General features: G+C 40.0%; 1 protein-coding gene across 2 annotated transcripts in view; it reads right to left on the bottom strand.

The window, feature by feature from the left end:
• Camsap2 (calmodulin regulated spectrin associated protein family member 2) overlaps positions 1 to 24660 on the bottom strand; it is an 86683-nt gene that overhangs the window by 45712 nt on the left and 16311 nt on the right. For both annotated transcript variants that reach the window (XM_038348990.1, XM_038348991.1), the window contains exon 2: positions 22886 to 23145. In XM_038348990.1, coding sequence (XP_038204918.1) covers positions 22886 to 23145 — 260 coding nt within the window. The remainder of the gene's footprint in view (positions 1 to 22885; positions 23146 to 24660) is intronic.

Below are 24660 nucleotides of genomic sequence, written 5' to 3'. Positions count from 1 at the left end.
TCTAACACCATCCATGATAATGCTAAAGAGCAATCAGGGATGGAAACTATTGGCTTCTCTTACTTCTACACAGTCATCTGCGTACAAAACTCGTTTCTCGAGGGCAAGGATGTTACCTTCTTACATACTACATCCATAGAAGGAGGGAGACAGGAAGGAATGAGCTACCTACTGGCTACCACAAACTTAAGGGTGGGTTTTGTGCTGGAGGTTGAGGAAATGAACTGACTGTTTCCTCTAGAACATTTCACAGTATTAAGAGGAAATCAATCTTTCCACTTCTGCCTTCTACTGATGTGTGGGGGTGAGCACACACATACACACTAAAAAAGAATTTATTTTAGCATTTTACATCAAAAGGGAAATATAAATGTTCTATAATGGGTAATGTAGGAAAAATGTGGCCACTTTACAATATGTGAAATGTATATAATAAAACTAGTAAAAAAAGTGCAACAATGTTCCTCTATATTAATATGTCATATATATTAAACAGGAAGAAAAAGCAATGAATAAAAGCTAAACTTAGAAAGTGCCTTGTCGTATACAATATGTAAAGATACACATTAACCTGCACTTTATTTCAAGAGCTGGGCTAGTAAACAGCAAATATAATTACTAAAGCAGCTTTAAAACAGCTCAGTCCCTGACAGAAGAAACTGAGATGACTCTATTATTGTGTGTACGCAGTTACTCCTATGTGGTATTCATTTATAAGAACTCTTGTGTTTCAATTTTTTCATGCTTTTACTTTAGGAAATGAAGGTAATGTAAGAATTGTATAAAACACAAAGTGTATATATATATATATATACATATATACATATACATATATATACATATATATACATACATACATATATATATATATACACACACCTACATATTATATAATAGACCTAGAAAAGATCAACACTAAAAAAAAAACCCTCAAGGTCAAAGGTAGTTTTAAGTAAAATATAATTTCTTATCTAAACACATTAACATCATACTGATGACAACAGTTAGCACTGTTTGATGGCAGGTGCTGTTCGGCTTCTTACGGTTAACTGCTCCTGGTACTCTCACTATGCAAAGTGTATGTAATGTTTCCAGGATCTATAGAAAACTCGTTTAATATACAACCTTGGAGTTAAACACTATTATGTCTATTTTACAGAAAAAAAACTATTTAACTGATTCATGGTTACACAGCAACCAGGAAAAGTAGGCAGCACACAAACAATCACATGCCATTCTTGCAGACTTAATGCCAATCTACACTCTTAACTCCCTGTACTACAGTAGAAGCAACAGTGCCTGCTGAGGCCACTAGGTGGCAAAGCGAAATACGGTATTTAGGAGCAAGGGCAAAAATACTGGTTACAAAAATAAACAAAACCCAGGAGAGCTCCACACACATTTTAATAAAAAGTAATGGACATTGGGCTTCAAGGACTTTGACTTTAGCAAAATTTGAAGCATCATCCAAAGGTCAATAGGGGGCTGACTCTATATCTGTATTACCAGGAGTGTATTTTTGTTTTCTCCAATAGTAGTCTAGGCAAAAAATAAGGTTATGGTGAGAAATAAAGGGTAGAAATATTAAAGAAATGAACTCTGGGGCTAGGAGACAGCTCAGTGAGGGAGAGCGTTTGTTGTGCAAGGGGAGGGGCCTGGATTTGAATTCACAGCACCCACATAAAAAGCTAGACATGGCTGCACACCCAGAAGCCCTCCACTGGGAGGCTGGAGACAGTCAGGTCCTGTCTGGAACATCTAGCCTCCAGGTCAACGAAAGACCGTGTTTCTAGGTGATAAGATAGCGTGTGTCCTCTTCTGGTTTCCAGACATGCACTCATGGGTACATACAGCCACACACTCACTTGCACCATATACATACACACATCTTTTGAAAAGCAGAAATGAGAGTTTCAAACATTGTAAGAAGTATATTAGTCTTATAACAAACTAAATGGCTATATGGCTTTTATAATTCTTGCAAGAGAGTCAGATACATAACTATGAGAAAAATTCCTAAAACGAACACTGGTCTCAGCCCCACACAGAAGTCTTCCATAGGGACAGAGGAGGAAACTAAGACTTAGACTATAAACAGGAAGTACTTGAGTCATTCTACTTAAATGGAACATACAGCATAGACACATCAAGATGTTTTTAGGAGTTAATCCCAATTTAGTAATTAATACTCACATATCATACGGGTTTGCCATTTGGAATATATTTAACCTCAAATGAAAAGTGAAAAAATTTTAATGTGCCATTCTGGACAGACATATAAAGAAATTGCTTATCAGTAGCCAAATTACAATATATATTGTTTAAAAGGAAATAGTTTTAAAGCATCTTTTCTAAATATCAAAAGATCATAAAATTTCTGGTCTTAACCCTTAGATTAATTAAGTGATCTCTGGCAAATCTCTCCTGTTGCTGTGCATCAATACCCTACATTGCACAACCAGGTAGTAGCAGCTGCACAACATAGTTTGTACACCAGAAATAAGACGACGTGCTGAGCAAAGTAGCACATACCTATAAATCTCAACACACAGGTGTCAAGAGCAATGTAAGTTCAAAGCTAGACTGAGCTACATGGAACCCTGTCTCAAAAAGCCAAAGGATTTGTAGTTCAGTAGTAGAACACTTGCTTAGTATTAATGAGATCCTGGATTCAATCTCTAGAACTGAAAAACAAATAACAATGTATATCAAGAATATTGTGGTGGTCTGAATGAAAATGTCCTCATAGGCTGATAGTGTGCGGTACTATTAGAAAGTGTTGTCTTGATGGAGGAAGTATATCACTAGGGGTGGGCTTTGAGGTTTCAGATGCTTAAGCCAAGTTTAATGTCACTCTCTTTTCTTGATGCCTGCTGTCCAGATATAGAACTCCCAGCTACGTCTCCAGCACCATGCTTCCCACCATGATGATAATGGACTAACCCTCTAAACTGCAAGCCAGCTCCAATTAAATGTTTTCCTGAATTGTCATGGTCATGGTGTCTCTTCACAGCAATAGAAACCCTAACTAAGACAGTGCTAGAACACATATTTAAAAGATCATAGGCCACGATCAGCTGGGTTTTTTTAATTGAGGAATGCAATGGTTCTACATGTGCAAACCAATAAACAGCACACAAATAGACTCAGGAGCAGAAATAACAATCATTTCAATAGAAGCAAAAATGTCTCTTACAAAATTCAATGGCCCTTTATGACAACAATGCACCTAAGATAGAGGAATCATACTTCCACATAATAAAGGTTATAGGTGACAAACTGACAGCAACATTTAATGGATGAGGAAAACCTGAAAGCATATTCCCTAAAATACAGAGCATCCACTCTTAGAATTTTTCTGCAACACAGTAATTGAAAGCTTAGTTAAAGTTGTGTGTCAAGAAAAAAAAAATAAAAGGAATACTTAGGAAAAGAAGAAGTCAAATATCCCTGTGTGCAGATGGTGTATGATCCTATGCTAAAAACTCCAAAGAATCCACTGGAAGGCTTCCAGATCTGAAAACACTGTCAGCAGTGGAACAGCACATGAAAAACACCATACAAGCTCTGGTAGCTTTCTTCTCTACATTAATAAGTCAGTGAAACAACCCCCATTCACAATAACGTCCAAAAACACCCCCCCATAACCAGATATTAAATACCTCTACAACAGAACCAAAACCAAAAATTATGAAGAGTATGGCAGACACTACAAGGCAGAAGACCCTGCGCTCACTGGCGGAATTAATACTGTGAATGGCATTATTAGCAAAAGCAATCTTCGTATGCAATGCAATCCTCTCCAAACCTTAATAGCACTCTTCACAAGAATAGAACAAATTCTAAAACTCACAGCAAAACACAAAGACCCAGAATGATCAAAGCAATCATGAGTAATGCTTCAATATCACAATACCTGACCAAATGACACTACAGAGCCTTGGCACTAACACAAAACAGCCATCTACCGACAGAATACCACAGAAAGCCCAGAAGCAAGCTCACACACATACAGCCACCTGATTCTTGATAACGATGCTGAAAGAAGACAAGAGAGCCTTTTAAACAAGTGTTGCTGGTATTTAGAGGCCCACCTGGAGAAGACTAAAGCCAGAGCCACTGAAAATACAAAGACCCCCCAGTGTTGACCTCAAACACTGAAGCAATGTCAGAATATCATTCCAAAAGCTCAAGAAATAAAAGCAAGAAGTCATAGACAGAGGTGTATCCAACTAAAAAGCTCTGTACAGCAACAGAAACAATTACTGGAGTAAAAAGAATACAGGAATGGGAGGTCTTTGCAAGATATTCACATGACAGGCAATCAACAGCCAAAATATAGCAATATCTCAAAAAATTAAATACCAAAGGAGCAAATAATCCATTCAACAAATAGGTTAATGAACTGGACACTTTGAAAATTAGTAAGTATGAATGTTACATAAATACATGAAAATATGTCTAACATCTTTAGCCATTAGGGAAATGAAAATCAAAGATAGAACTGAGAGTTCACCTCACTCCAGGCAGGATAACTAACATCAAAACCCAACAAATATCAGCAAAATTGCAGAGGGGTGTGTGGAAGGGAAGGCACTCCTCACACCACATTGGCAGGAATATAAACTAGTCCAACCATTATAAAAATTTGGTATGGAGGTGTCTTAGTTACTATTCTATTGCCGTGAGACACCAGGACCAAGGCAACTTATAAAAGAAATCATTTAACTGAGGGCTTGCTTACAGTTTCGGAGGGTGAGTCCATGACCGTCATGGAGGGGAGTGTAGCAGCAGACAAGCAGGCATGGAGCAGTAACTGAGAGCTACATTCTGATCCACAAGCAGGGGCAGAAAGAGTGAGACTGGGCCTGGAGTGAGCTTTTGCTGCAAAGCCCACCCCTACACCAACAAGGCCACACCTCCAAATTCTTCCCCCAAAGTTCTAGTAACTGGGGACAAAGTATTTAAATATGAGTCTATGGGGGCCAGTCTCATTCAAACTACCACATAAACTTCCTCAACAAATGAAAACCAAATCTCACACCACTTTTGGGCATACCAAAAAGAACCAAAGTCAACTTCCTATGGAGGCACCGTCTTATCTATGATTACTGTGGTTCTACTCACAAGTGTCATTTTACAGAATTGGTCTTGGGGCCCATCAATGGATAAAGAAAAATGTGCCTGCTTGCACAAATAAACACACATGTACACATGTCTTATTCAGGTATAAGGAATAAAACTGTCATAAAAAAGCATGGAACTGGAGATCATCACGTTAAGTGAAAAAGCCAGCACTCAGACAAGTGTCACATGTTTTCTCCTGTATGTGGAACTCGGGATCAAACATGGAAATGTTAACTTAAAAGGGGAAACTGTTAGGATGTGGAAGGTGGAAGATGAGTGGAGTAAGATGATCAAAGAACATTGCGTGCACATGAGAGAATGTCTTAACTCATTACTTTCTACAATCTGTGCCAATTTTTTTTTTAAAAAAAAAAAAGGTTACAAAAGGTATCAGGATAAATTAATTGTAAATAGAAGCTCTCGGGATAACGTGACACTAGTGCTGAAGACTCTAGACTCTGTAACTGTGAAGAGTTAAGAATGTTGCATATTTGGACCCAAATTATTTTGGACTGCCATTGGTTCCTTTTCTAACCATTCACTGCTTATCTCTTTGCTGAAGAAAACAACCTTGTAGCTATACTCGAAACCTTTGGGGATGTACTAACAGACCACCAGCTTCTATCAACTCAAAAGCTAAGAATGAGTTTAGAAAACATCTAAACCTTTACAAGTATTTCTCTATAACCTGTCTAGTTCCCATCCATGGTAGATGCTGTGGTTTATGACTTCTTTTGTTTCACAGCAGTAAACTTCACGACACTGTTTCCACACTAGAACCATGCTATTTATGGCAACCTGAATTTATGTTCTTAGCTCTTAGTCATTCATATTTGGCTCAGAATAAGCACCTCTTATTTGAGATGATACCATTGTTTTCCTTAAACTGGATGGATGGATGGATGGATGGATGGATGGCAGTAGATTGTGAAGGAGAAAGGATCTCATGCCTGGTTACAAGAGCAGTCACTCCCAAATAAACTTACCTTTAAAAATTAAGTCTTCCTCACTGTATGTTATTAGGGTGACTCATACGACAGATGAATCATTTCTAAATAAGTCAAACACTGAAATCTTGGTGACAAAGTATACTTAGGAGTACACTTGCCACGTGTGCTTGGCTTCTAGACTGCAGGAAAGACCAGCTTGGGTCTACAAATAAAATGTCCTCACCACACTGAAAAACTGCTCTCTGAGGAAGTGCATGTTTATATGAGTGACAAAATATGTATTCAATTACTCAGTAAGCAATTCAAGATTGTTTTCTTCAGTAGAAATTAAGGTTCCTGACTTAAATTCTAACAAATATATGTAATTCTAATGTAAATAAGCAAATTAAGATGAGTTTCTAATGGGAATTGTAAGGATATAAAATATTTTTTAAAAAAATTAATTTTGTCATACGCCAAACTATTTTTTTTATTGTTGTTGTTTTTTCGAGACAGGGTTTCCCTGTAGTTTCTAGAGCCTGTCCTGGAATTAGCTCTTGTAGACCAGGCTGGCCTCAAACTCACAGAAATCCGCCTGCCTCTGCCTCCCGAGTGCTGGGATTAAAGGTGTGCGCCACCACCGCCCGGCATACCAAACTATTTTTAAAAAGAAAATCAACAATAAGTAGAAAAGAGTGACCCAAAGAAAGTTGTGTTATTTTGAAAAGAAAGTTTTAAAAAGGCATTTTTAAAGAGATATTTTACATGGGAGAAAATTCTGTCCTTTAGCAGAATGACTCCATTGTTCCAGAATAGGAAGCAGGAAATACAGAGCAAAAACAAAGGTTTAAACTGGGCAGAGGGCACAGACTTAAAAGCAGCATTTGAGAGACTGAGGCAGGAAGATGTTACCTTAAGGTCAGCCTGAGGCTTCACTGTGAGTTCCAGGCTGTCTTCACTACACTGTTGCAGTTGTAGGGCCAGCTATGATAAGCTAAATATGAGCAGATCACCCGACAGAAGTTCTTTACTTCCAACCATTAACACCTGCCATCGATAAGTTTATTAGAGGCCTGGGTGTCCATAGTTTACCCTGAAGCAATACCTGGTTGCAGTAAGGATCATAAACTAAGATTACCTGAGTACCACCCACGAACAGACCATCCTAAGGAAATGCCTAACGTTCCAAGCGCTGTAGATAGGACCACCTGCCAACACATACTCACCAGGACACCCTTAGACAAATGTCAGCCAAAGGGGTCCTGAACCTCAGAAACCCCTCACCCCACCTTTACTACTATAAAAACCCAACTCTGACTGAGCTTGGGGCTCTCCATTTATTCCAATACGTTGGACATGTGGAGAGACTAAGTTTGCAAACTTGCATAAAAAAAAAGGCTCTTTACTTTTACATACGGGACTCGCTCTCCCTGTTAGCTTTTGGGGGATTTTGCGGATTTGGGCATAACAGCAGTAGGTCACAAAAGGCTGAAGCAGGTTTGTATCAGCCTGGCCACAATAATGTTTCCAGACACTCAGGTGCACAACCCACCACCTTAGCTTCCTTCCTTGCCATGAGATCAGGGCCTAAGACTACGAAGGAAGAGGATATATAGAGTTTGGCCAGACAAGGGGGAGCTAAGTTTCCCTTCAATCCCATGGTGGTCTTAGACTTTATAGAAAACCATGAGATGAAGGCCAGGAGATTCAGCTGTGAACTTACGGGTCCTTTCCTGTGAGAAGGTGAGCAGGCTCTGGGGGCTCCACTGTTACTGTTCCCGGCAGGCAGGCAGCCTCTCTCACCATAGAGAGGTGCCCTTGGCCCACCAATGCTCCAACCCATTCTCAGCATGGGATCACAGGTACAGTTAGAGGCAATTACTATAGCTTTTCCCAAAAACTAAGCATTAATATATTTGTACAAAGGAAGAATCTAATTCAGTTCAAAAGTTTCCTGAAAATGCTGATGTACTTGTCTTATGACATGGGTGGGGGAGAAATACCTCCCCACCTCTGGCCCATCAACACCTGAGGCAGGTGGGAAAGCTGGCCCTGGGGTTTTAAGAGCAGGAGTTGTCCCGCCCCCAACCAGTAGCAACACTCGGAGAGTAAGCCCGGCATCTCACCTGAGCAGCACAACAGAGCCAATCCTCATAGCAGATATGGGGTGAGCCAGGCCTGGCGCTGTGGGCAAGGGAGAGCTGTCCCACTACCTGCTACTGATACCAGCGAGCTGACCCTCCCCCTCCACCAACTGCAGCACTCAGGAAAGTCGGCCTTGTTCCTTGCCTGGGCAGCACAGTAGAGATGACCTGTTGGCAGAGGTGTGGGTGAACCAGCCCCAATGTCGTGAGCATGGGAGAGCTGAACCTGAGCTCATAAAAGTGGGAGAGCTGTCCCTGCCCTCACCAGTTGCAGCATTTGGGAGAGTTGGCCCTCAAAGTGGAAGTGTGGAAGAATTGATCCTGAAGAAGCAAAACAGGAGAGCTGGCCCCGACTCCTACTCACAGCTGCAGAAGGTGAACTCGCCAGGGCAACGCTGGAGAGCTAGCTCATCCTGGTGCTGAAGACGGGAGAGCTGGTGGGCTGATCAACCCTGCAACTACCAGGCCCAAAACCAAGGTTGTGTGTTGGCCCAGTTGATCCACAGCATCTGTGATCTGCTGGAGCACAGGGGTGGGGGTGAGGGGTTGGTCCTGTAGACCCAAGACTGCAGGATCTCAACACAGGGCAGCAACAGGATGTCCAGAAAGAGTCCCAGTGAGGGCCCAGAATCAATGGCCCAGCAGAGACCAGGGGCCTTGAACCAGACCAATGATTTTTTTTCAATGTAGTGCAATAAATACCCGCATGTAAAAATGTGACTTACTGTGTCACACTGCAGCTTCCAGGATGAGATTTTCCCTTTTGACTTTTGTTCGCTTAAATTTTATTTTATTTTATTTTGGGGGTCAGGGGAAAATTGGTGGGATCTGGAGGCATGATATGAAAGACACAAAGAATAAAAAGGAAGTAACAACAACAAGAAAAGAAACAAAAAAATACTGATGTACTCTTAGCTAGACTCTCACAGGTTTTGTTTTTTAATTCTGCACTGTTACCCTGAGTTTTAACCCCCCTTTGAACTGTACATTTTGTTTCTGCTATTTTAGTTTCTTACCTAATGTGGTGAGTCTCTGTCTCAAGGTTTTAGTCCACTCTTGTAAGCTTTTCTAGATGTTACATTTGAACTGTACTCTATTTCTATGGTCATATGTTTCTGCACCCAACGTATCAATTTTCTTGCTTATAGTATGATGTGTGTTCGTAACCTTGAACATGTACATTCCATGTTTAATTAAATTCATGTGCTTTTCTATCAGGTGAGACCCAGATTGTCTACCTGGCTATGTGGTTTCCCACAGAGAAGCTATCATCCTGAAAAAGGGTTGTTATGACCTTTGGCAACAAGCCTAGGAAAACAAACATTTATGGTTTGCTGAGATAAGTTCTTGTGTTTGTGTTATCTTTACTAGGTTTTGTTTATCAATCTAGAAAACCTTAAGAAAAAATTTTATTTGTTTTTTAGGTCTGTTTTGTTTTGTTTTGTTTTGTGAGACAGGTCTTGCTATACCCCAGACTGGCATGGAACTTAGGATACTCCTGCATCTGCCTCCTTAATGCTAGGATTACAAGCTTGAGCCACCTCCAAAGTCTCTGAATTACCACTCTGATTAAACAAATGACTACTGTGTTGGTTTACTGTTACTGTAATAAATGCCAGAGACAAGAAACTTCTCAGGACAAAGGTTCGCTTTGGCTCATAATTTTGAAGGCTTTAGTTCACCTACTGGCCTGGGGCACTGGCAGCAAGTCATGGCAGGAGTCATGACAGAATAAAACTGCTCACCCCACGGCAGGAGAGTCAAAGAGAATAGGCCACTGGAGTTGTGATCCCCTGGAAGGACATGTTAGTCGAGTGGCCTGGAAAGACCTCTCTACAGTGTCAACTTGCGGATCAAGCCTCTAGAGACATTTTAATGCCCAACCACTCACAACTATTTTTTTCAAAAGGTTACAAAAATAAAATGCTTAAAAACTGTTTGGTAATCTTCCTCAGGGTTAAAGTTCTTGAAATGTCTTTTAAAAAATAAACATTTCTGTTAATTCTTTCAGGATTTCATACAATGTATTTTGACCATATTTACCTACAACTCCTCCCTGATCCAGCTTCACCTCTTTCAATCCTTTGGGTCCTCTTAAAATACCCTCTTTTTAATTTAATAATGTAACTCCAACAGTCCGTACACTTCTGGGTGTGAGTCAGGCCTTTCTGACCTAGAACTACCTTTACCTTGGGCAGTTTACAGGTTAAACTCCATCTTATCTACAGAAACATGTGTAATAACATGCTCCCAAGTCATACGATAGACTTCTCATTGATGTGGATGTGTAAAAGGTACATGAAAATTTCAAAAGTGTGATGGCCCTGGCATGAGGTTATCACACAAGAGGTATCTTAGAGTTTATGCTATGAAAATAACTGAATATTCCTGTCAATGACTAGGCTTTTACCAGAGTTTCATCAGAACCACTTCTTCTGTCATCCAGTTTTTCCAGCTGGATGTATTTTTACAATCCAGTGGGAAGGACCGACTACACAAGATTTCCGTGAATACTTGCTTCACAACCAACAGTTACTGTGAGTAGCTGTCCAGAACTCACCTCAAGGAATCCTCTGGTCCACCAGGTAACTTTAACAACATCCTTAATGTAACCATTTGTTCAAACTGTACAGATGGTCTCTCACTATTTTAAACATCCCAAATTCCATACAGGCATGGGTACTAGAAGATAAAATAGTTCTAGACTACATGTTGGCTAAATAAGAAAGAAAATGTCTGTGTCCCAATTAATACTACATATACACCTGAATAAATTTCTCTAGGGAACTGAAACCCAACTGCATAAAAATAAGACAGGCTAAACAGAAGAAACAGGGCTCACCTAATTGCCCTTAGGCCCAGATTCATGGCCCAAAGCCATTATGCATTATGCTGCTTTGTTATGCACTTACTAGTCTTTTTGTTTTTGTTTTGTTTTGTTTTTTAAACATTAGTTTCTTTTAAAAGTTTGCCCCATTCCCTGTCAAAGGTCTGCAGAAGTAGAATTCCTAACAAAGCAGCGCTGGCTCAGCCCTGGGGGTAATAGTGAATGTCTCTGGAAAAGGAAAACATTGAACTTAATAGTGAACTCCAGGCAAATCCAGTCTGAAAACTACAACTTTTAAACTCTCTTGCCTCTTAACATGATTAGAAAGGGCTTTGACACTGGTGTCTACTCACCAATCGCTTCCCTACATGTGGGGCCACACTAGACCATCTCAGCACCAAGGCTCAATCAGAACTTAACTGTAGGATCAGTGATACTTTCAGAGAAAGGTAAAAGTTGTTAGAATCGTAATGGTGTCATTCCTGTCAAGCCCTAATAAAAGAAAACAGTGAGAGGGAATGAAGGAAGGAGGAAGGGAGAAGGTTGAGAGAGCTCAGACACATATGCTAAACCGCCACTGAAGACCCACAAAGGGACACTGAAACCTCTCTCACATAATGGTCATTCTAAATAAAAGAAAGAATGAGTGGAATGAATTCATTCATATGTGTGTGTGTGTGTGTGTGTGCGCGCGCGCGCGCACATATGTGTGTATGGAGGTGGGGCTAATATACCAGGACCAGCAGAGGTAACTAAGATTCTTAATACTTGAAAAACACGCCGGGCGGTGATAGTACACGCCTTTAATCCCAGCACTCTAGAGGCAGAGGCAGGTGAATCCCTGTGAGTTTGAGGCCAGCCTGGTCTACAAGAGCTAGTTCCAGGGCAGCTAGGACTGTTACACAGGGAAACCTTGTCTCGAAAAACCAAAAAAAAAAAAAAAAAAAAAAACCCTTGAAAAACACTTAATTCACATATTAACCAGTTAATGAGGAAGGCCATGTGATTATCTTAAGAAAAGAAAAAAATACTTGAAAGAAATAACACCTATTTACAATGCCAGCCACACCACTGAACTCTGGGTGTAGCTAAGAGATCTGCCTTATTGAAAACAGTGGAGAAGTGAGGATTCCCAACAACAACGTCAGGCCTCCACATGCACATGCATCCTCTGTACACACCCACACACCTATGTGCCCACACAGATACAGACACAAAAAGAAAAAAAAGAAAAAGAAAGCTAGTAAAGGGGAAGTTAATTTTCCTAATATAAAGGAATGATGAATGTCTGGAGCAACAGGTACGCAATTATCCCGAGCCTGTCATTACGCATTGCCTTTATATACTGGAATGGGATACTTGCCCTATAAATATGTACAGGTACCAGTGTTAAGTTAGAACAATTCTTCAAATGTGAATACTTGATTTCTTACCACAAAGTGTCAAATGAAATGTATACCTCAAAGCAATCTAAAAATTTCTCTAGGAACATTTTTGTAGGTTTACAATCACTGGTTGTATGTTTGTAGTTAGGACAGAAGTTTATTACATAATAAAATCTAAAGGCACTTTTTAGACTTAATTTTAATCATTTCCATAACAAATGTTATCAATTAATGCTTTAAGGAATTAGTGGCGTTTCCAATGAACCAATCAGGCATGTAAACAGGAAAACTTAATCATCGAGACCATGAAAGAGGGGCTTTATTAAACGCTCATGAAAGCAGATTACATTCTATAAGTCAGGGCTTAAGCGGAGAGTGTGTGTTTTCGGATTCATCCCCACGGGGAGCTGGGCAAGTCTGTTTTATGACAGCTTACACAGCGGCTAGCACTGCTCGGATAACTGCTGTTCCCTGTGCCACAATGTAAAATGACGGCCTTGTTCTCTCCCTGTACAGGATGACGTGCCTAATATAGTTTAAGCAGTCACATATGCTGTATTTCTAAATGCTTGTGCTTTATAGTTTTCCAAATTTGAAAGTTTTCCAAGAATACTTGTTTCTAAGCCAAAAATTGTGCCTCAAACCTCAAAATCTAAAACAAGTTACCAAAGTACACTGAAATATATTTTATTATATAAAAATAACCACCAGCAAAAGTGTCAGTGAACCCTCAAAAAACTCTGAGAGGAAGGTTGTCAGCTAGTTTTTTTCCAGCTGGCTGTGCATGAAAATGTGGCTCCTCTTCTGATAATAATGAGACTGTGATGCCGACATGACTGTCCCCTAATGGTCTTGCGTGCAGTCAGATTTGTCTTCCAGGAGTTTTGTGTGAAAAAGAGGACTGAAAAAGGTCATGATGTCCCTACAAGAACTAGCCACATCTGGATTTCATAAGCTACAGAGACAACGAGCAGAATAGTAACAATAGGGAACTATGGTGGGCTGAAAGAAAATGACCCCCATAGGCTCATAGAAATGAAAATCAATGAAATTTATGCTCTGGCAAATGCTGAAGCATGCATAAGCAGCCTGTATATGGTGGTTCTACTGAACTTATCCATATTGGGTTTAAAGGTCTTAAGTTAATGAGGAAAACTGACCAGGTCTCTTCCTCAAGAGGGCACCAGATCTCATTACAGATGGTTGTGAGCCACCATGTGGTTGCTGGGAATTGAACTCAGGACCTTTGGAAGAACAGGGAGTGCTCTTAACCACTGAGCCATCTCTCAGCCTATAAGATGTAGCTCATAGGGAGTGGCATTATTTGAAAGGGTTAGAACATGTGGCCTTGTTGACTACATATAGCCTAGTTGGAGAAAGTGTGTCACTAGGGGTGGGCTTTGAGGTTTCAGAAACTCAAGCCAAGCCCAGTGGCTATCTCTTCCTGCTGCCTGCTGAAGAATTCTCAGCTACTTCTCCAGCACCATGTCTACCAGTGCACCCCCATGCTTCCTGTTGTGACGATAATGGACTAAATCTCTGAACTGGGAAGCCAGCCCCAATTAAATGTTTTCCTTTATAAGAGTTGCCCTAGCTTGAAATCGGCTTGGTCTACAGAGCTAGTTCCAGGACAGCCAGGGCACACAAAGAAACCCTGTGTCAAAAAACAAAACAAAACTCCCAAACAAACAAACAGAGGGTTGCTCTGGTCATGGATGGCATCTCTTCACAGCAATAGAAAGCCTACGGCAGGAGCTATAATCCTTGAACTCAGCTCTGAGTCCAAGCCTAGCAAAGCACAGCAATACTGCACTCTTTTTATTTTAGTTTTTTTTAAAAATTGTGATCTTACAAAATGCATCTAATTCTTAAAAACTCACAAGTATATCAAATGTTCATTGATTTTTCCATCTCTTTGGCCAGGCACTGATAATATGACGATAATCACAGCCCTGACTCACAAAAGAGACTATGTAAAAGCAATCTGGGGTTAGCCCTTGGCTGGGTGGAACAGCTATAGACTATCATTTGTTCTTGAGGAACTTCACTTTGGTTTCATTCTATAGGAATAAACTGTAATCTACTAAGCATCTAACAATTTTTAAGTTAAAAAAAGAGGGGATGCAATGCCCTCTTCTGGTGTCTCTGGGCATCACATGCATGTGGTGTAGATACCCATGCAGGAAAAGCACCCAGACACAAAAACATAACAAAATAATGATTTCAAAAGTAAATTGGGGGCTGGGCGGTGGTGGCGCACGCCTTTAATCCCAGCACTTGGGAGGCAGAGGCAGGCGGATCTCTGTGAGTTCGAGATCAGCCTGGTCTACAAGAGTTAGTTCCAAGACAGGCTCCAAAACTACAGAGAAACCCTGTCTCAAAAAACCAAAAAAAAAAAAAAAAAAAAAAAAAAAAAAAGTAAATTGGGCATGGTGACAAAAATCTGTAATCCGAGCCTCAGGGGAGCAAAGACAGGCCAAGTCCTGGGCACCTGATAGCTAGCTAGACTAAGTTCAGGGACCCCCCCCCCCCATCTTCAAACAGAAAGGACATCTTCATGTTGACTTCTGGCCTCCACATCAGTCCAAAGGGATCACTGGCTCACAGGCATATACAGATGCACAGGGGAGGGAGAACAGAAGCTAAGAATGAAGACCATCTCAATCCTGAGGAGCTCTAGAATGGGTAAAACTAAGGGGCTCTTTGCTTCTAACTACCAATTAACTAATTAGAGGTGTGATGTACAGCCTGAATTTTTTTCCTGTTCGTAATTGCTCTTCATCTTCCAACTCTGAGAAGTCAAAAATTCACCTTCATCTCAAAGAACTTAATAAATCAAGCCCTCCATCTCTCCCAAAACAGTTCCCCAGCTCTCATCCCCTCTGTAGTTCAGGCCCCAGCAATGTTACCTTCCCAAGGGACAGTACCACCAAAGCCTCTTTCTGAAACACAAATCTGTTTATACCCTCTCTGTGGGGTTTAACCTCTAGTCTGTGTGAGTCTCCCTTCCTTCTAGGAGAACACAATTGTCACAGCATTCAGGCCGTTTCCGTCCATTCTGAGGCATTAATTCCTGACATCTCCCAATATGTACCTTATGCTAAAGTTACAACTAAACTCTGCCTTATATTCCCCCACACATCAACACCACACCCTTCATTTCCCAGTCAAGAAAATTCCTTCATAACTTGGATGAAGGACTGGCAAGATGGTTCAGTAGGTAAAATACAAACTTAACTACCTAGTTTGATTCCCAGAACCTACATAAAAGTAGAAGGAGAAGAGCAATTCCAGTTACCCTTTGACCTCCACAAGTATTCATTCTCATATCCCCCACCTCCCTTTGACACACACACACACGCACACGCAATACGGAGAATACCATGACCATTATTCCATGATCACGTCACTCAGGAAAAAAGGTAAAATTCTTAGTTTCAGTTTCCATCTGACCTCGAGACACATTTCAATTTAATAAACAATATACTTCACAGTACGACAAACTTGGGTCAAACTGTTCTGTCAATTCAGTCACCATGTTCACCCCATCCTGTTAGTCAGCCTATCCTACGCTGCTTTTCCTAGGACAGAGCAGAGCCACCCTCTACCTCGTGGTTGATGTCTACTGCTAGGCTGACAGTTCAGAGCACACATCTCCTGCCTTCTGACTGAGGGGCTTGCCCCAGTGCTTCCCTCACTCAATTCTTGAGCTCATTATTTAAGTGAAGATATCCTCTCAGTGATCAGTGAGTGCAGAGCATAGAGCATAATAAAAGATAAAATTTCTTTATATATAGAAATACCTTTACTAAGGGTAAAAAAATTATTTCTACCAGCCAGGTGGTGGTGGTGCATGCCTTTAATCCAGTACTCAGGAGGCAGAAGCAGGAGGATCTCTGTGAGCTCAAGGCCAGCGTGGTCTATAAGAGCAAGATCCAGGACAGGCTCCAAAGCTACAGAGAAATCCTGTCCCGAAAAACATTTATATATGTTGTTCCACCGTCTGTGTCTAGCTAGGTAGTTGGAGACTCCTTGTTCGTTTCCCAGTTGCCCAGACCCAAAATAATTACACAGAAACTGTATAATTAAAACACTGCTTGACCAATCACTTAAGTGTATTCCTAGCTAGCTTACATCTTGAATCAACCCATTTCTATTCTTTTATATTTTACCACAAGGCTCATGGTTTACCGGTAAAGTTCCTGGACATCTGTCTGTCTCCTTTGGTGGCTCCATGGCTTTTCTCTGACTCCGCCTTCTTTCCTCCTCTATCTGCTTGGAATTCCTGTCTTGCTCTATTCTGCTAAGCCACTGGCCGAAACAGCTTTATTCATTAACCAATAAAAGCAACAGATACACAGAAGGACTTCCCACATCATGGCTAAAACTTCACTGACCCTGCTTTGGTAGTATAATAAAGCAGTATAGTACAGGTGGATCACAATTACTTAGCTTTAGTTATATATATTAATTATATATATTTTGGAATATTTATATACAGATATATGTGTGTGTGTGTGTGTGTGTGTGTGAATATATATATTTTATAGTGAGGTAACAGTATACAGCTGTAATTCCAGAACTCAAAAGTTGAGGCGGAGGATTATTATGAGTTTAAGATCAGTTTGGGCTATGTAGCAAGACTCTGCCAACCCTCTTACCAAAAACATCCTAACTAACAAGTAAATTAATAAAGCTTCCATCATAACAACATTGGCAATTCAGAAGAAAACATGTGATACCTTACTTATCCAGTGATATATCATCCTACTTTAATTATAATTAAGTAACCAGAATGAGTTATTTCTTCTGTATTCATTAGAATAAAGGATTTCAATATAAAATCTGGGGGCTGGTAATGTAGCTCAGTTGGGAGACTTCCTTACATGCAAGAAGACCTAGATATGATGCCCACCAATACCCAGGTGTAGTGATACACATCGACATCTGGGATTCCAGCACTTGAGAGTTATATGCAGGAGAATATAAGGTCAAGGCAACTACACAGTAAGTTGGATCAGCCCAGTCTCATGTTTTTATTTTATTTTATTAAAAAATAATAAAATAAAAAGTGAAAAAATAAATATAGGAAGATAAGGCCTACAAGGCTGAGAGATAGCCAACCTGGAGTCTGCCTGAGGGCCTAGCAACAGGTGCTGACAGAGGACCTGCTCATGTCTAGTCAATGAGGGGCAACCACGTGATGCTGTCTGAGGGTTCAGCATCAAGCACTGTCAAAGGTCCTGATTGTGCCTAGCCAATGAGGACTGACCATGCGATGTCAACAGATGGGGACACAGCGTGGGTGCTGGGAGGAGGGTATATAAGATCTCCCCATTGCTGAGTAAGTGAGTCTGCTTTGCCACTTGACTGACTCCTTAAGTCTATGCCACTGACTCTGCCCCTTCTCACCCCTCTCCACAGGGAGCCTTTAGGACCCAGCTACAATTAAATACTTTGATTTACATAATAATAACCAATAGACTTTGTCATGCAAACCATATCTAAAAAACAATCTCATGTCATTATATATATATATATATATATGTACATTTAGTTTTATGGATGTCAATTTTTTCCCTACATTCATGAACAAATATGGCTGGAAAATTAATTCACAAGCAAGAGTTTGATCTCTCAGTTTCCAGTCTAGATGACAGGTGGACTCCTGAGTTCCAGACCAACCTACTCTACACAGTGAGCTCTAGGAGAGCCAGGACATGCTTTAGAAACCCACAGCTATGCCTAGGTTCTAACTCTAACTAGCTTCCCTACAGAGCAGGGCTCTCTTAGGCAAATCACTTCACACTGCCAAGTCCTATGTGATATCATATGCACAAAATAAAACTCCGGATTAGATAAACCTTTCCCATACATTCTTGATCATAGAAACCACCCATAAAAACTAGATTTTAAGAACTAGAAGCCCCTGGACTGAGTGTGACAGAAGGCGGGGGCAGGAAGAATCCCACAAGCTCAAAGCTGGCGGGGCACACAGTAATACTCTGGGTCAAAGCAGAACAAGCACAAACACACAGCCCTCTTTCCCTCCAGGTGCTGATGCTAGAGGTCCACGTCTATATTCAGAGTTCCCAGACAGCTTTTGGGATGTTTTAATTTTACTGCTTCCTGATTTCTAAACTGGCAATTAGTTTCAGCATTTGAAATTTTATGACACCAAGCAGCACTCTAGCCCAACTGATATTAATTCCCATGAAATTACATTTCACTAAAGAACAATCAAAAACTTTTCTATATTCTCAATCTATCTTACTTATTAGCATATGGGTCCATTTTTCATGTCAGCTTAGATACCAGTACTTATTCTGAAATTTTGATCAGACTTTGCCTAAAATATACTTCTAGTTGAGAAATGTTCATCTGTAATTTTCACATATGCAACTATTCCTCAGGTTGATTACCAGTCAAAAATTTGGTATTAATTCTTGTCAATCCTCAGAAAAGTTTTCTTTTAAATACTGAACCAAAGTCATTCCTGGATGTCCTGGCAGCTGTTCTAGGACCTCCTGGGGACACTGAAATCTGGGATTCAGGTTTCATCTATGGAGTACTTATGTATAACGCCTCCCTCCACATTACTTGTCCTGCCCAACAGAGAGTTAACACTATATCATGTTGTTAAAATAAGTTGTTGAGGGGATAACAAGGAAAAAAAGCTGTTCACTATGGACAGTTTTGGTTTTGTTTCCTTAAGTAGCTTCAATTCCAGCTGAATCTGCTAATGCGAAATCAAGGCTGACTGTGATACCACTTCAGATAATCATTTCTTGAACTTAGATTTCTTCTCTGTAAGCTCTAAAATAGTGTATGTAATTATATGCAAAAGTCAGCAATACAGAAATATATCAAATGACAAGGAAACTTCTATTCATCCCTCTCACCCCATGTTAATTTCATTTCCCACAAGAAACTAAAACATTTTGTTGAAAAACCACTCTCACAAATACACAATTGTGAGGAAGTCGATGTACTCTAGTGTGAAGTTTTAACAACCAACAATCAGAAGGCGGGGTCAAAAATAAAGGGGAAATGTACCATTTAAATTAGTTCTTTAAATATTACATTGTCTTAGACTTTGATAAAAAAGAATAAAATGAAGAGCTAGGTCATTTGTTAAGAGCACTTGCTATTCTTGCAGTGGACCTGGGTTCCCAAAACCTGCATGGAGGCTAAAGGCACCTGTAACTCTAGTTCCAGGAGACCCAATGCCCTCTTCCGGCCTCTGTAGGTACCAGGCATGAATACAGTGCCCACACATATATGTGGGCAAAATACATACTCACATACATCAAGTAAAGTACATTTTGAAAAAAGAATCGGGAAGAATATTTGTCTTAAAAAGTCAAGATGATTCTTCTGCCACTATTACATTTACCCTGACTCCAAAGCTGCAAGGCATACACACAGAAATAAAATATACTAAAACCACTAGGCTTATTCAGAACTGCAAAGTGTGGTATCAATACATTCACTGGAAGGAAATTATTTTAGATTATAACCTTCTAAAAAGCAAGACAAAGAAGCAACTGGTAATTTAAATAACCCTCACTTTACATTTAAAAAGTTTCTTAGCAAAATTTTACCATTAAAGTTCTCATATAGTGATGTAGGTGGGTCTTCTGTTTTGTGTTGGTTTCATGGTTAATAAAGAAACTGCCTTGGCTTTTTGATAGGGCAAGATTTAGATAGGTGGAGAAGACAGAACAGAATGCTGGGAAGAAGGGAAGTTAGGCAGATGCTATGCCTCTCCTCTCTGAGGCAGATGCCTCAGACAGTCGCCATGAAGCCAGCCACCAGGTCAGACATGCTGAATCTTTCCCGGTAAGACACCACTTCGTGGTGCTACACAGATTATTAGAAATGGGTTAATCAAGATGTGAGAATTAGACAATAAGAGGCTAGAACGAATGGGCCAGGCAGTGTTTAAATGAATACAGTTTGTGTGTTGTTATTTCCGGGCACAAGCTAGCTATGCGGGAGCCGCGCGGGATGAAAAGCAAGCCTGCCCACAGCTCCTCACTACAATATAGGCTTTTAAAAGAGTAATTTACAAGAGCAACAATAAAAAGTTACAACTGAAAAACTCTGGATTCTGACAAAAATTAAAGTATACAATTCAAATACAGGTCTGTAAATGTGATACTACTGATGGAGTCTAGTCTGAAGTTGTAATAGTCAACAATTAGAAGTCAGAGCTATAAAAAGAAGAGCACAATAAGTTATTTAAATTAGTCTGTAAAGAGTAAACATTGAAAATTGCCAGCAAGCTCTACGGGGTGAAAGAAACCTGAGTAAAGTAATTAGATGTCTACCGAATACTTTATTTCTTCACACATACAAACTGCACTAGAAAAACTGTAGCAAGTATGTAAAGTTTGCTTTCTTATTAAGAAGACTGAAGATAGATAAGCTATGTTAGGACATCTGGGTTACCTAACACATACCTGTGTCTGAAAGAGCAGCTCCCAAACAAATGCAGTTCCAGAGTCAATAGTGTGCTGTGTAACTATCTACTTGGCCTTGAGACTTCCAATTACTCAGAAGTGGATGTAGCTGCCATATGAATCCAACTAAGAGAGTAAATCCTAAAGAGCTGACTGCGGCATATTCAGAAATAGAATTTAACTGTCTCTAGAGATAGTGAATGGTTGACACATGACATGTGCACATGTAGACAAGTCAGGGAGGGTAACCATGTGTGAATCTGGAGCTATCAATGAGAACTGAAAATCTCGTATGTAGAAAAAGATCAACATTCCAGGTTATCCTTAATAATTTATTTTATAAATTTTTAACTAAATTACTCTTGAAAAATTTCTCTCAATTCCTTACAAGTATTAAAGTGAGTTTTTTTTGTTTTTTTTTTTTTTTAAAAAAAAGATAACAGAAAGCAAAGTCACTTCCACTTACTGCTAGACCTGGTGATTTTGTTCACTCTTCTTGAGTTTTATAATACACCCTTCTATATAATAGTCCTTTATCCCAAGACTACTATTCTCATGAAAAATCATTTAAGTATGCAAAACCACTTTTTAATTCTTAGCATTCTTTATGTGGGTGTGCACATCTGTGTGCATGCACAGAGGCCAAAGGATATGCTGGGCATCTGTTCCATCATTCTCCACCTTATTCTTTCCAGTCTCCCCTAAACCTGGAACAAAGCTGGTGGCCAGCAAACCCCAGTGATTTTCCTGTATCTATACCTCACAGTGTTGAGGTTACAGAGTCGAGATCACCCTTAGTTTGTTTTATGTTAGTGTTGAGGACTTGAACTCAGGTTCTCTCAACAGAATTACTACCTACTGAGCCATCTCAAAAGACTGCTTTTCAGAAACATTCTTGATGATGCTTGTATTTTGTGAAATTTACCCAAAGCACACTGTGAGCTTCAAAATATTTGGATTCAGCCGGGTGGTGACGGCACATGTCTTTAATCCCAGCACTCGGGAGGCAGAGGCAGGCAGATCTCTGTGAGTTAGAGGCCAGCCTGGTCTACAAGAGCTAGTGCCAGGACAGGCTCCAAAGCTACAGAGAAACCCTGTCTCGAAAAAACAAAAGAAAAAAAAATTTGGATTCATGTCTACAGACTATCTGTGAGTTCTTACATACTTATTCCACTTAGAATCCTTCTACATGTATTTTCTACCAGAATGAGTTAATGGCTATTAAGTAAGCTAAAATATCTAATGTGTAAGAATTTACCATAACTGAAGCATATAAACGAATACTTACATTTGTGATTTCCCCCATTTTTCCGTTACATTTTTCAATATTATTTTTGTGTGTGCATATGTATGTGTGCATTGGTGTATACACATGGAAGCCAAAGTAAGGTGTGAACACTGTCCATCTCTATCACCCTCCACCTTTAAGACAGGGTCTCTCACTGAATCTAGAGCTCCCATTGTTTTGGCTAAGCTAGCAACTTAGCAAGCTCCATCAACTCTCCTGTCTCCGTCCCCTGAGCGATAGAGTCAGAGGCCTTCAACATGGCTGCTGGGATCCAAACTCATCCCCTTACATGTCATCTCCGTGTGGCTCTGGAAATCAAGCCCAAGCAAGGTCTTTCAGGTGCCAATTTTATCACTGAGCTATAGCTCCATCCACTGCAGGAAAACTACAATTTTTGTCTTACAAAGATAGTCAAGGTCCATTTTCCATCTCTTATAGCTAATCTCTAAAACAAGAAAAGTTTAAAGAAAAAGCATTTAAAAATAGTTGAAATTTACATAATTCTTTCTCCCAGACATTAGAAGGCTCCAAATATTCCAAAATAGTTTGTCAAAATCTTCTTTCACTTAGAAGCAAATTTTATAAGAACAAGATGGCTTTTAAACTCTAGGTGTGGAGGCCATAAAAATGTTCAAATGTATTTCCTTCTACTTTATAGTACAATTCACAAATGTATGCATTTCAGACTAGAAATAACCTTACATACATACAAAGACTTACCATCTGTATGGGTTTCTTGTGGAGATCTCGTTCAGTTACCAGTTTTTCCTGGTCAGTGACATAAAGGCCCTTCTGTGCTAATGCTTGGATTACGGCGTCATGGCCCAGGAGGGGCTTGGCTGCGTCGCTCTTCAGGATGAGGCTCCCAGCTCGGCAGTACAGCTCGGCAGACAGGAGCAGACTGACAACGGGCGGCTTGATGTGCTCCTGGTCATACTGATCTGTGTAAAATGGCTCTTGAAGTTCCTCTGGCACATTGTCTATGAAAATTAAGCGGAAATTTTTTTTAAGATTTCTATTAAAAATTCACACATGTCATTTAATAATTACTATTCACATCACAGAATTTGAAGTTATTTCTAAAAATATCAATTACTCCTTTAATTGGCAAGGTGATTTTTCTTTTTTTTCCTGGGGCATGGGGACTGGGCATAAGACCTAAAAGGAAAGATACAAATTCCCTCTATAGAAGATATGGTTCTGAGATACACAACAGGAAAAGCAAACAAGGAGAAAAGCTTCAGAGTGTGGTAAGCCAGGCAGTGGTGGTGTATGTCTTTAGTCCCAGCACATGAGAGGCAAGGGGCAGGCAGATCTCTGTTAGTTTGAGGCCAGCCTGGTGTTCTACAAAGTTAGTTCCAGGACAGCCAGGACTACAGGGAAACCCTGTCTCTAAAACAAAACAAACAAAAACAAAAACAGAAAAAAAGGTAATTATTGTGAAATGTCTTAGCAGATATTTTATTTCCTATAATAGAAGTAAAGATAATTAATTAATAGGTAATCTTGGCATCTAAACACTAGCAATGAAAAAAGAAAAGTGAGTACTCATTACTAGGGTTCTAGGCTTCTCTACCAATCTTAGTCAGGGCTCTACTCTTGTGACAGAACACCAACCAAAAGCATTTTGGGGAAGAAAGGGTTTATTTCAGTCTATAGTTTCACATCATAGTTCATCAGGGCCCATCACTGAGGGAGTGGGCAGGGCCTGGATGCAGGAACCTAGATGGCTTACTAACCTGTTCTTCATGGCTGGATCACATTAGCTTGCATTCCCTTTTCTTTTTAAGATTAACTTATTTATTATGTATACAATGTTCTTTCTGTGTGCCTAAAGAGGGCACAAGATCTCATTACAGATGCTTGTAAGCTGTCATGTGGTTGCTAGGAATTGAACTCTGTACCTCTGGAAGAGCAGCCAGTGTTCTTAACCTCTGAGCCATCTCCCCAGCTTGCATTCTTTTTTTTTTTTTTTTTTTTTTTTTTTTTTTTTTTTTTTTTTTTTTTTTTTTTTTTTTGGTTTTTCCAGACAGGGTTTCTCTGCAGCTTTTTTTTTTAGAGCCTGTCCTGGAACTAGCTCTTGTAGACCAGGATGGCCTCGAACTCACAGAGATCTGCCTGCTTCTGCCTCCCGAGCCCAGCTTGCATTCTTATAGCACCTAGGGCACCATAGTGAGCTGGGCCTTCCTACATCAATTATCAATCAAGAAAATGCATCAGGGACTTGCCCACAGGCCAATCTGGTGGGAGCATTTTCTCATCTGAGGCTCCTACTTCCCAAATTATTCTAGCTTGGTCAAACTGACATAAAACAAGCCAGCACACACACACACACACACACCTATACATCCACATAACGTTTACTTAATGGCTTCACATCCATTTATACATATTCACACACAGCTTTACAGTATCTTGGTGAAAATGACAAGTAGGGCAATACATAGGTAAATAACAGAAGTAAATACTTAGAATACTTAGCATTGCTCTAAACA

Source organism: Arvicola amphibius, chromosome 12 (genome assembly GCF_903992535.2).
Source record: "Arvicola amphibius chromosome 12, mArvAmp1.2, whole genome shotgun sequence".
Lineage (NCBI taxonomy): Eukaryota > Metazoa > Chordata > Mammalia > Rodentia > Cricetidae > Arvicola > Arvicola amphibius.
Note: the sequence above shows the minus strand (reverse complement) of the source record. Positions and strands in the feature narration are given on the sequence as shown.